The 14065-nt window shown below is 42.1% G+C and overlaps 1 protein-coding gene across 1 annotated transcript in view; it reads right to left on the reverse strand.

Annotated features, from left to right (window-relative positions):
* Positions 1 to 377: 377 nt before the first annotated feature.
* Positions 378 to 14065, reverse strand: part of cacna1bb (calcium channel, voltage-dependent, N type, alpha 1B subunit, b) — a gene marked incomplete at both ends in the record, with an annotated part of 128950 nt that continues 115262 nt past the window's right edge. The window contains 9 exons of the mRNA XM_083889807.1: positions 378 to 890; positions 2203 to 2426; positions 5408 to 5660; positions 8702 to 8740; positions 10402 to 10512; positions 11767 to 11902; positions 12070 to 12230; positions 12395 to 12510; positions 13443 to 13550. Of these exons, the coding sequence (XP_083745933.1) occupies positions 378 to 890; positions 2203 to 2426; positions 5408 to 5660; positions 8702 to 8740; positions 10402 to 10512; positions 11767 to 11902; positions 12070 to 12230; positions 12395 to 12510; positions 13443 to 13550 (1661 nt within the window). The remainder of the gene's footprint in view (positions 891 to 2202; positions 2427 to 5407; positions 5661 to 8701; positions 8741 to 10401; positions 10513 to 11766; positions 11903 to 12069; positions 12231 to 12394; positions 12511 to 13442; positions 13551 to 14065) is intronic.

Genomic DNA, 14065 nt, shown 5'->3' on the forward strand with positions numbered 1-14065 from the left:
AATAATGATAATAATGATGATGATGATGATGATGATGATAAAAACAGTGTTGTGAGCAGTTCAGTTCACACCAGGAATGACGGGCTTTTGGCTTTTGTCTTCTGCTCCAACACTGATTTTACTGGCAAAGGCAAAAAAAAAAAATACTTAAGGGTTTTTTTCTTCACATGTGCTATCGTTTCAGTGCAAGTAAAGGGGACACAAAGAGTCTTCAGAGTCTTTATTCCTTCAAGAGTTTGTTGTATCAAAAAGGGTTAAGCGCGAGTCGCTCGACAAAAAGCTTGGAATGATTCGATTTCTGGTCCCCGTTTACGGCACGATCTCCGCGATCTCCGGCTTGGCTGTACAACCCCGTCCCGTCCCGTTCCGAGCCAAAGTTAGCACCAGTCGTCCTCGTCCCTCTCCCTGAGACTTCCTGCTCCTCTGCCGCCGCCCTGTCCCGACACAGAGTTGAGGGTGAAGTGGTATCCGTTGGGAACCGCGCGGCCCTGTGCGGCGGCGGCGGCGGCGGTCGCGGCTGTGTTTGAGGCAGTGGTTCTGGCAGAGCGTCCTCCTCCTCCTCCTCCTCCTCCGTGGCTGCTCACAGCGTCCTGAAAGTCCTCCGTGTCCTCTGTCCGGTTTACATTAGGGTCCGAGCCGATGCGGGTGACCGGTATCGGCGACACGTGGTCCCAGAGCAGGCGCTCGTGCTCTGAAAGGCCGCGGCTGAAGCGAGTCTGGTGACCCGTCGCAGTGGCGCCGGCACTGGACAGGAGAGGTGAGGAGTTGGCGGTCTTGTAGGCGACGGCGGGACGGGGGGTGAGGGGCGTCTGCGGCAGCTGCCTGCGACTGCGACCCGGCGTGCTCAGATCTGAGGAGGCGGGGCCCAATCTGCCCACGCTGATGCCGTACTGAGGACACAAGATACAGAAGAAGGTCGAGCAGGTGAGCGCGAAAGAAGCAAAGGAACTGGAATTGATAAGATCGCAATCTTTGACCATCGAAATCCAATCTGTTCAACCTTGAGTCCAAGTGAACATTTGTACCAAATCTGAAAAGACATCTGGGCGATCACAATCTTTGACTGAATCCGTTCATTCTTGCGTCTAAGTTAACATTTGTAACAAATTTGAGAGGATTATCTGTAGGTGGTGTCAAGATTGCGATCTTTTGACCATCAAAATAAAATCTGTACGTTCTTGACCACAAGTGAACCTTTGTACCAAATCTGACAAGACCTCTGGGCGATCACAATCTTTGACTGAATCCGTTCATTCTTGCGTCTAAGTTAACATTTGTAACAAATTTGAGAGGATTATCTGTAGGTGGTGTCAAGATTGCGATCTTTTGACCATCAAAATAAAATCTGTACGTTCTTGACCACAAGTGAACCTTTGTACCAAATCTGACAAGACCTCTGGGCGATCGCAATCTTTGACCACCAAAATCAAATCCGTTCATTCTTGCTTCCAAGTTAACATTTGTAACAAATTTGAGAGGATTATCTCTCGGTGAGCTCAAGATTGCGATTTTTTGACCACCTTAACTTAATCTGTACGTTCTTGACCACAAGTGAACATTTGTACCAAATCTGTCAAGACCTCTGGGCGATCACAATCTTTGACCACCAAAATCTAATCTGTTCATTCTTGCGTCCAAGTGAACATTTGTAACGAATTTGAGAAGATTATCTCTCGGTGAGCTCAAGATTGCGATCTTTTGACCACCAAAATCTATTCTGTACGTTCTTGACCCCAAGTAAACATGTGTCGGGATTCTCTAAAGACCACCGATATCAGATCCATTCCGTCTTTGATGACCAAAATTGAATACGTTCATTCTTGGGTCCAAGTGAACATTCGAGCCAAATTCGAGAGGATTATCTCAAGACGTTCTTAAGATTACGATCATAATCCGTTCATCTGTGACTCCAAGTGAACGTTTGTTCTCAAGGTGATTGCATGCAATTGTTAACCACCAGCTAACCTATTCATTCTAGAATCCAAGTGAACGTTTGAGCCAAATTTGAGAGGATTCTCGATTGGTGGTCTCAAGGTTTTACGATCTTTGACAACCAAAATCGAATCTGTTCTTGAAATATTTGTCAAATTTGAGAGGATTCTCTTAAGGTTCTGATTGTTGACGACCAAAATCTAACCCGTTCATTCTCCGGTCCGAGTGAATTCTTTCAGATATTGAGCCAGGAAGTGCACGTAAACTCACCAGTCTGAAGAGCCCAGAGTCCTGTCCTTCACCAGGAGACGTGGACCTGCTGGGACCGGCCGACCTGGCGTGACACTGCTCTCTGCTGCCGTAGCGCTCGCACGAGTAGTAGCGCTGCTTCTCGCCGGCCGACGAGTGGTGTCTCCTCTCGTGCGGCCGACTGCGGTCGCGTTCCCTCGGCCGCTCTCTGGACAGACCTTCATCTGAGGGGTCGGTGAACGAATCTGGAGGTTCGAGAACATCACATCACGTCGTCAAAGGGACATCGTTTAAGGACCCAGAAGTAGGGCTGCCACGATTAGTCGACTAGTCACGCATTACGTTGACTATTAAAATCGTCGACAACTAATTTAGTAGTCGAAAAAAAAGGTGTGCAATGCAATATCTGCGAGACGGAACTTGCGTTTCGCGGCAGCAGAAGTACACGATGCACGAGCACCGGAAAAAGAAGCACGTTGTTGCCGACAATGGCGATGAACAGGGACCGTCATCTCGGCAAGCTAACGGGCTAGTGAGCCGCTTACATTAGCGTAAACAGAGCGCTAACTTACTACTTACTCGTATTGATAGCTGTAAACGTTAACATTAGCGATGACGATGTGATTGTGTGTTTCAATGTGATCAATGTGTTTTAAATAACGTTTTAACAGTGCCTCATCCGTTTACTCAGCTGTTTGCACTTTGCACACTTTGCTATTAGCTTATTTCATTAAAGGTTTAATGAACTATCATCTTAATTGTCTTCATTTTTAGTTAGCATGTACCTTAAAGGTGCCATATGTAAGAATGTGGCCAAAAATAGTTACTACATTCAAATTCAAAATACCGAGGTCTTTTAGGTTTCGTTTTCTGACGTAACTGGCAACCCGCGGTTGCTCGGCAGCTGAGACTCTACTGACTGCAATGATTGGTAAGCGGCGGTAGGTGGCGCCACATGACGCCAAAAACATGATTTCAAAACATAAACATGATTTGCAGTCTGCAAAAATATATTTTTTAATGCAAATATTTTGTCTGTACTGTTGTTGTTGGTGAGTTCAGTTTGTTATATGAACATTATTCCTGAGTCTCTGTGACGTATTAGGAGGATTTTAGGGCCAGTTGCTTTAGATTTATTACATAATGCACCTTTAAACTTTGTTTTCTCTCTCGACGAAGAGGGGCCGTCATCTCTGCAAGCTAACGGGGCTAGTTAGCGGCTAACATTAGCGTAAACAGATCGCTAACTTACTACTTACTCGTATTGATATCTGTAAACGGTAACATTAGCGATGACATTAGCCGTAGCGCACATATTTAATGTGTTTTAAGTAGCGTTATAACAGTTGCCTTATCCGTTTACTCAGCTGTTTGCACTTTATGTTTGTTGCTACAAGCTTATTTCGTTAAAGGTTTAATGAACTATCATCTTAGTTGTCTTCATTTTTAGTTAGCATATACCGTAAACACTTCAACCTGAAAGCTAATGATAAACTGTATGTTAGACATTCAATTTACATATGATCCGATTAGTCTGTGATTAGTCGACTACCCAGAAGGCTCAGAAAGTCTCACTTCCTTTGAGGTTTAGCTTTGTTTCGGGGATTAATTTAGTCTAAGATCCACTTTCGTTGCAGCGAACGTGAACCCCGCTTCTCAGGATTCTCGATCAGATTAAATGTCGGTTTTTCTAGCGTCCATTTTTCATTAGACCTCTGATTAAAGGGAAATGACTGATGTTCCTTGTGTGTGTGTGTTTGGCATAAAGCAAAGCACTGTGGCGAGAATCGCGTTGTTTCGGCCGCTGGATTAATTCCAGTTTCCAGATTAAAGCCGCGACGACAGAAACACAGAAGGACCATTGATCGCGGACGACGACGACGTGTCAGATCTGCTGTGAGGACGACGCGCTCTCTTTGAAGAGAGGACGCCGTCGCCGTGAAGATGTGAGATTGTGAGATTCAGCGGCAGGAAACATAAATCCTGAGGCTTTTTTTATCCCCAGCAATGAAGACCAGCTGCTGCCCTCCAGTGTTGAATTACTGCCTTCGCGGTTCTACGCCCTCCGCCGCTCGGTTCAGCGTCAGGATACTGGGTGGAAAGTTTTTTCGTCTGGTCACAGCGGCCGATAAATCATCCGTGCCAAAAACGTGTGAGGTTTGCTTTAAGGCAGGGGTTCTCAAAGTTTTGATACCTGAGGGCCAATTTAGGAACCCAACATTGGACCGCCAAAGTGAAAAAAAAGAAAAAAAAAAATGACATATATGCTGTCCCAAATTTGACAATTTTTTTCAAAAAAAAATTTGGTCCAAAATTTGACAAAAATGACATATATGCGGTCCCAAATTTGAAAAAAATGTAAAAAAAAAATTTGGTCCAAAATTTGACAAAAATGACATATATGCTGTCCCAAATTTGACAATTTTTTTCAAACAAAATTTCGGTCCAAAATTTGACAAAAATGACATATATGCGGTCCCAAATTTGACAATTTTTTTCAAAAAAAAATTTGGTCCAAAATTTGACAAAAATGACATATATGCGGTCCCAAATTTGAAAAGAATGTAAAAAAAAAATTTGGTCCAAAATTTGACAAAAATGACATATATGCGGTCCCAAATTTGAAAAAAATGTAAAAAAAAAATTTGGTCCAAAATTTGACAAAAATGACATATGCTGTCCCAAATTTGACAATTTTTTTCAAACAAAATTTCGGTCCAAAATTTGACAAAAATGACATATATGCGGTCCCAAATTTGAAAATTTTTTTCAAAAAAAAATTTGGTCCAAAATTTGACAAAAATGACATATATGCGGTCCCAAATTTGAAAAAAATGTAAAAAAAAAATTTGGTCCAAAATTTGACAAAAATGACATATATGCTGTCCCAAATTTGACAATTTTTTTCAAAAAAATTTCGGTCCAAAATATGACAAAAACGTCATACTATACTGTGTCACTATGTCATCCAAAATTTGATGAAATACTTAATACAGTTGTACAGTTTACACTTATTGGTCTGTATCCAGTTATGTCCAATACACATTTAACAAGCTTAGTAGCTCCTGGATTAAAACTATCAACTGTAATTCATTGCGGGCCGCCAGAAATGTTTCTGCTGGCCGCCATTGGCCCCTGGGCCACACGTTCTTACGATATTATAAACGTTAGCTCGTGTAGATTTTATTCAAAAAGCCTTTTTGTGTAGCGGTTATCCCGGTCTCACCGACGGTGCTGGACGGCTGCAGCGACGCCGCTCTGTCCGCGGGCTTCTGCTTCCTGTCCTTGTCCTTGTCCCTGCGCCGGTGGCAGCGGTGGTGGTGGTGATGGTGGTGGCCTCTGTCCTGATGTCCCGGCCCCGCCGTCGACTGGGCGTGGCCGGGCCGCTCCAGGTCGTAGTCCCTCAGCGCGGCCTCGCGGTGGCGCAGCGGAGTCAGCGAGGACGCCGAGCGCTTTATCGGACTGAGGTCGACGATCGGCTGCAGGGAGGAGGAGGAGGGGGAGGAAGAGGAGGAGGAGGAGGAGGGGGAGAGTGAAGAAGAAGCACTTGGATCTGGAACAACAACATCATCCACATCACACACAGGAAACCTTCAAGTCCACAGACGAGACGGTTAATCCGTTCTTCTCCAGGAAAAATTAACACAGATCTGAGACAGAACGTACACGAGATGGAGCGATGTCATTGGTCAATTCTTACCTTTGGAGCTTTAGAAGATTTTTTTATTTTTTAACATTTCTGTTTTGGTTTGAGCCAAATCCTGGAGGAAAAAACGTCAAAATCCCCAGGTTTATTCATTATAATAAACCTAAAGCCTAATTTTAGGCTTTCTAGCGCCCCACCTATATCTCAAATCATTGGCTGCCATTGTAGACACAAGGGTTTTGCAAGCTCACCTCATAAACTCTATGTCACCTACGTCTGTTTTGTCACCTTTTGATAACAGAAAACTGACATTTGTGCCACTCGGCAAACGTCTCACTCTCCCGCACCAAACCCCATAGAGAAAACCAGCGGTTTTAACGCCTAAGCTTCTGGTCTGAAAATAATATTTAATATCGGACAGTATCGGTCCTTAGCTGTCAGTTTCAGTCCTTATTGGTCAGTTTCGGTTCTGTATCGGTCAGTATCGGTCCTTATTGGTCAGTATTGTACAGTATCAGTCTTTATCGGTCAGTTTCGGTTCCCTATCGGTTCATTTCGGACAGTATCGGTCCTTATCGGTCAGTATCGGTCTGTATCGTCTGCATCGATCAGTATCAGTCCTTATCGGTCAGTATTGGTCGTTATCGGTCACCTATGTCACCTACGTCTGTTTTGTCACCTTTTATAACAGAAAACTGTCTTGTCTGAAAATAATATTTAATATCGGTCAGTATCGGTCCTTATCGGTCAGTTTCAGTTAGCATCGGTCCATTTCAGTCAGTATCGGCCCTTATCGGTCAGTGTTGAACAGTATCAGTCCTTACCGGTCAGTATCAGTCCTTATCGGTCAGTTTCGGTTCCGTATCTTTCCATTTCGGACAGTATCGGTCCTTATCGGTCAGTATCGGTCCTTAACGGTCAGTTTCGGTTCCGTATCGGTCCATTTCGGACAGTATCGGTCCTTATCGGTCAGTATCGGACAGTATCAGTCCCTATCGGTCTGTATCGTCTGCATTGATCAGTATCGGTCCTTATCGGTCCTTATCGGTCAGTATTGGTCCGTATCAGTCCTTATCGGTCACCTACGTCACCGATGTCTGTTTTGTCACCTTTTATAACAGAAAACTGACATTTGTGCCACTCGGCAAACCGCTCACTCTCCCGCACCAAACCCCATAGAGAAAACCAGCGATTTTAACATCACAGCTCACAGGAGTTGTCGATCCACTGCTGCCTCCGTCACGGAGTCCAAACGTGTCATTGTGTGACTTTGGCATTTAAAAACCTTTGTTCACATTTACCTCAGTGACACAAAGTGACCACACGAGGCAGCAGTGGACCAGCAGCTCCTGTGTCTCCATGAGCTAAAATCACTGATTTTTTTCTGTGGGGTTTGGTGTGGGAAACTGAAATGTTAAAAAAAAACTTTAGTTACCCGTCTGAAAATAATATTTAACAGCAAGATAGAGCACAAAACTATAATTTAGAAGATAATAAACACGTAAATATAGTGTTAGAGATTTGATAAAATGTGTTAAAATTAAGTGTTTTCCCTTATTTTCACCAACATACTTAAAATAAACGGAACCTTATTGTACAAATACTGCTTGCAGCAGTGTTAAAGGGTCTATTTTTACTATTTATATTTAAAGGCCATTGACATCACACCATCTTGTAACTGTTTCGATGAGGAACTGGAACAGCAGCTATGATACGACCCCCCCTGCTGGTCACTGTCAGGATTATTTTTGGACACCAATTTGATTTAAAAAAAATAATAATAATTTTGTCCAGATTGACGATGTTTCTGCTGTTCCTCTCGCTCCAGCCTCACAGTCAAAATAGCGACTTAACAGCACTGTAAAAAACAAAATATTCACGTTATTACGTTGGTTTTATCTCAAATACGCAGTCTTAAAATCTTACTTTGTCGAAAAAAATGTATTTTACATGAATTAAAGCACTTTTTTTTTTTGCTTTCTTTCATGTTTGATGTGTAGAAAAATAAGATTTTAAGACGTCACATGACACACGACTACACTACATGTACTATGTACCACATACACAAAAACCACACGTTACCACAGTGTAGTACTGCACCACTGCACTTTAAAGGGATAGTTCTGGGTTGTTTTATTTTGAAGTGTGGTCGTATGACGTTCTGTTACAAACTCAAAACATGGTCACTGATCAAAAGATCATCATCTATGCAATGTTATGATACAATATTTTTGCTGCCAAACTCCATTGAGAAAATCATCATTTTAAGCTCACGGGAGGTGCTGGTCTAACTGCTGCCTCGTGTGGTGACTTTGTGTCACTGCAGTAAATCTAAATGACGAATTTCAAAAGCCGAGAACGTAGGAGTCTGTTGATCCACCGATGCCTCCTAAACTAACGTCACGTGATTCAATGACTAAATTCGGCTTTGGAAATCCGTCATACAGATTTACTGCAGTGACACAAAGTGGCCACACGAGGCAGCACAGCAGGCTTTAATTAGAGACAAATTAAAGTCGATTTTTACCAGGTCAGCGTTTTGTTAAGTGGCTAAAATCATGAATAAGTCTCTCCGTTTACTCAAAAAAACCACACTTCAAAACAACCTGAACTATAGAGTGTTTGCAACAACACGCGTGAATCTGATGCTATAAAAGTGTGTGTGTGTGTGTGTGTTTGTAACGGTGTTGATCAGCGTCTGCGTGAAATGTGTTAATGTGGGAGTGTCACTATGATCATGGCGGTGTGAGAGAGAGGCAAACACAGCGAGAGATGAGAGGATGAAAGGAGGAAGAGGAGGAAGAAAGAGGAGGAGGAAGAGGAGGAAGAGGAGGAAGAGGAGGAAGAGGAGGAAGAGGTGGTGGTGGTACATACTGCCAGGTGGGTCCCAGGGGCGTGGCGAGGGTGGATCCGCTATCAGACGGCACACACAAGAGGGAGGCGGGCAAAACATTAGCATTGAAATCAGGGTCAAAGAAGGGAAGACAGAAGAGGAGGAGGAGGAAGAGGAAGAGGAGGAAGAGGAGGAAGAAGAAGAGGAGGAGGAGGAGGAAGAGGAGGAGGACAGACTGGAGGAAACTTCCATTTTATTCCAAGCCTTTATGGGGCCCTAAGATGAATTTGATTCAGTGAGGAAGAAGCCGTGTGTCCGTATCGGTCTGTATCGGTCATTATCGGTTCCGTATCGGTCCATTCTGGACAGTATCAGTCCTTATCTGTCAGTATTGGACAGTATCAGTCCTTATCTATCAGTCAGTATCGCTCCTTATCGGTCTGTATCGTCCTTATCAGTCTGTATCGGTCTGTATCGGTCCTTATCGGTCAGTATCAGTCCTTATCGGTTCCGTATCGGTCCATTTCGGTCAGTATCAGTCCATTTCGGTCAGTATCGGTCCTTATTGGACAGTATCAGTTCTTATCGGTCAGTATCGGTCACAATCGGTCAGTATCGTTCCCGAATCGGTCAGTATCGGTCCGAATAGGTCAGTATCGGACAGCATCAGTCCTTATGAGTCCTTATCGGTCTGTATCGGTCAGTATCGGTCCATTTCGGTCAGTATCAGTCCTTATCGGACAGGATCAGTCCTTATCGGACAGGATCAGTCCTTATCGGTCAGTATCGGTCTGTATCGGTCCTTATTGGTCCGTATCAGTCCATATTGGTCCGTATCGGTCAGAATCGTTCCGTATCAGTCCATTTCGGTCCGTATTAGTCCTTATCGGTCATAACCGGACAGTTTCGGTCTGTATCAGTCAGTATTGATCCTTATCGGTGAGTATCGGTTCCGTATCGGTCTATTTCGGTCAGTATGGGTCTCAGTATGGGTCTCAGTATCGGTCCGACGCTGGTCAAAATCACTGGATTGGATATCGGACGGATAAAAATGTAGAATCCGATAGAATCCCAAAAAGTTTAGGAGGCGGAGTTTCGTTCATGCAGCTCAGGAGTGAAGACAAAAATGTGTCCTCAATCCACGTAACAATAGGTTAAGGACAGATTACGAGCGTTCAGACCTGAATGTAGCGAAATCTGGACGTGATGCGATTACGTATAAAACAGATTAACGTTAGCACGTCTGAACGAGGACGGAGAGTCATCGTTGTTTTGATTCGACAAAACAAAAATAGCGACAAATTCCAGTCATGTCACTCAGAGAGAGAGAGAGAGAGAGAGAGAGAAAGAGAGGTAAACATGTAACATAGACACATGTAAACGTAAACAAACACATGTGACACAGACACAGACACATGACGTCGTCCAGCAGCAGCAGCAGCAGCAACTTTCATCATTAAAACACATTCATATGAGTGTTCACCTCACTGTCCTCTAGGGGGCGTACAGGAGCCTGTTTGGACCAAACTTAACTCTTGTGATTAAACAGGTTCATCTGCTCGATTTCTATTTATCGTCGTGTCTTTGTTTGCACCGGTTTATTAGACTGTAAAATAACAGTAAAGGCTTTTTATTGATTTCTTCTTCATGATCCAGTTAAATTCTCAGTGTGTGAGTGTGTGAGTGCAGATTAACTGAATCTCCGATCTAATCTGTGCGTCACGAGTCGTGAAGATCTTACGTAAAACTCGGCGTTGAGTCGAGGAAGAGACGCCGCTCTGTAGTGAGCGTCCAGACCTGGATAAGCTTCTGTGTCTGAGACGTCCTCCACCTGTCTCAGCTCCACCACGTCCTGGTAAAGAGACACACAAAATAATCCAATAATCCAAGATTATGACATCGTATTGATAAATACTCAAGATTCTGATATCGATAAATACTCAAGGTTGTGACATTGGTATTGTTAAAACTCAAGATTGCAATAACGGTGTCGATTATGATATCATGTCGATAAATACTGAAGATTATGATATCGGTGTCGTTAAATACTCAAGATTATGATATCGGTATTGATAAATACTCAAGATTATGATATCGGTATCGATAAATACTCAGGATTATAATATCATGTCGATAAATGCTCAAGATTATGATATCGGTGTCGTTAAATACTCAAGATTATGATATCGATAAATACTCAGGATTAAGATATCGGTGTCAATAAATACTCAAGATTATGATATCAGTATCGATAAATACTCAGGATTATACTATCAGTGTCGATAAATACTCAAGATTATGATATCAGTGTCGTTAAATACTCAAGATTATGATATCGGTATCGATAAATTCTAAAGATTATGATATCAGTATTGATAAAAACTCAAGATTAAGATATTGGTATCAATGAATACTCAAGATTATGATATCAGTGTTGATAAAGACTCAAGATTATGATATTGGTGTTGATAAATACTAATATTTATCAACACCAATATTATGATTATGATATCGGCATAGATAAATACTCAAGATAAAGATATTGGTGTCGATAAATACTAAAGATTATGATATTGGTGTCAATAAATACTCAAGATTATGATATCGGTATCGATAAAAAATCAAGATTATGATATCATATCAATAAATACTCAAGATTATGATATCGTTATCGATAAATACTCAAGATTATGATATCAGTATTGATAAAAACTCAAGATTAAGATGTTGGTATCGATGAATACTCAAGAATATGATATCAGTATCGATAAATACTCAATATTATGATATCGGTGTTGATAAAGACTCAAGATTATGATATCGGTATCGATAAATACTCAAGAGTATGATATCGGTATCGATAAATACTCAAGAGTATGATATCGGTATCGATAAATATTTAAGATTATGATATCGGTGTCGTTAAATACTCAAGATTATGATATCAGTATTGATAAAAACTCAAAATTAAGATATCATTATGAATGAATACTCAAATCGATAAATACTCAAGATTATGATATCGGTATTGATAAATACTGGATTACGATATCGGTGTTGTTATCAGCCAGATCAGATCAGTATCAGTCGACTGTAGTAGTACTACCTGAGGTCTGGCGGAATAGGCCACGTCCTCTGACAGACCGCGCTGCAGTTTCCTCCGAGCTTTGGGCCTCTGGGATTCCGGGGAAAATCCTCCGGATTGGGATTGAGAATGTCTGATGGAATTCCTCTGGTTCAGTCTGAGCACAAACACAGTTTCAAACGTCAAACGTGTTATTTCGACGCCTCAGACGTGAGCGACTCCTCAGGGTGAAGTCCACGCACAAAGAGCCACGTTTCCACGGCAACCATCAGTGACACCTGCTGACCAGTGTGTGTGTGTGTGTGTGTGTGTGTGTGTACTCACACTGAGTCCTTGGTGGTGGAAGTGGACGTGGGCGTGGCCACGGGCTGAGTGACAGGCTCGTGCTGGGGTGGGAGGGGCTGTTTGGGGCTGCAGGCCGGCGGCTCCACTTCCTGTATGTGCGTGAGCGGCAGCACGGGTCGGAACAGCGCCCCCAGTTTACACTGCAGCACAGCACAGCACAGTCACTTTATTAGGTACGCCTGTATCTGCTCACACAGTGCGTTTGGCTCACTTTGTCCATCACGTGTGGACTTTTTATGGACAATAACATCAGTTGTAAACGTTTTTGCACAGATGTGGAGCTAAAATGAGAGCGCGGTCGTACCTGCAGCCCTCCCGAGTGATGCTGCTGCTGCTGCTGGAGTCTCTTCGCTCGATTGTGTTTGTAGTAATCGAAGATCATGTGAGCGGCGTAGACTTTACCCACCGTCAGCTCATTGTCTGGAGGACAGAAGACACACACAGAGAGAGAGAGAGAGAGAGAGACAGTGAGGGATGCAGTTCTCCTGTCAGGCCAGCAGGTGGAGCCACATGAGCATCATATCTCACTGAGAGTGAGCGTCAGAGTGAAAAAAAACAGCCAGTCGTCAAGATTTTATTACATTTTACGGCTAATCTGTTATTAATTCATCATTTTATGCATTTTTTCTCGTCACTTTATTGCCTCTAATCGCTTTTCAAGAAAGTTTATTGTCATATGTGCAATAAAAATGTAATTCTTTCTTCGCTATCCACACAAACAGCGAGTTTAAAGTCAAATAGTTAATAGTAGAGCAGTATAACTAGTAATGCAATAGACAGGAAATAGAATTAGAAGTGTCTGATATGTACATATGATATACTTTTTTATTATTATTATTATTATAATAACAAGTCTGTGCTCTGTAAAACACTGTTTCTACTTTTTAAAGATAAAATATTGTGACGTTTTTAACTAACAAAAAGTGACAGGAGCTAACGAGTGCATATAAAAATATTATAATTATAATTATAATATAAATGACGATGTTTCTGCAACGTCTAAAATGATTTTTAATTGAGTTTTATGCTTGTTTGATTAATGAATCGAGACAAAAAAAAGCCGTAAAATCTAATTTAATTTATTCAGACGCTGTTGCTCCTGAAAATCACTCTGTAACTATGTTTTAAAACTTGCTGTATTCTTTTAAATATTGAGTATTTATTTCCTTATTATTTATTTATTCATGTTTGCGGGCTGTGACTTTCATTGTGTTGAGACAAATGACTTTTTTAATGTTTTTATACTTAAAAATTAATATATAGGACGTTTTTTTTTCTTCTTGTGCAACAAAGAAAAAAAAGTGTTAGATAAAGAAGTTTAAATTAAAAAAAAAAACAAGGACAATGCTCACATTTATGTGGCGTCACCAGCAGGTCGATGGTCTTCAGCGACAGGTTGGGCCAAACTCTCTTTAGCTCCCTCTTCAGGTCGATGTCGCACAAACGCTGAGCCAGGACGCCTGTGGACGGACACACACACACACACACACATACAATTCAGTTTAAAAGAAGTAGAAAAGATGTTTAAAATCCACAGAAAAGCGAAAATAAACATGACTCAGCAGACAAAGTTAGCTTAGTGTTGTAACGTTAGCTAAAGACGTTTAGCTAACTTCGACGTCTGATTCGAGCACTTTCACGCGGTTGTGTTGTTAGCACGACGCTAAGCTGTTCCCGTACACAGCGTAAGTGTTTTTATGACGTGCTAGCGTAGTAGCTAGCTGCGTTTTGTTTGTTTCTTTACACGCCAACGATAAATCTGAACGCGTCGTACGGACGACACTGTGAGCAACGCAGGTTACTTAGCTAACGTTCAGACGCGTCAAGACAAGTCATAATGTTAGCTGCCATTAGCTAGCATTAGCTAGTTAGCATCGCAAAATTGTAGTAGTATTATTTGCTGCAAAGTGAGCAAGTTTTTATTCGACAAATATTTTACGAATAAAAACGGACAACAGACGTCACAGAGGGGGGC

Source organism: Microchirus variegatus, assembly GCF_963457635.1.
Source record: "Microchirus variegatus genome assembly, chromosome: 1".
Lineage (NCBI taxonomy): Eukaryota > Metazoa > Chordata > Actinopteri > Pleuronectiformes > Soleidae > Microchirus > Microchirus variegatus.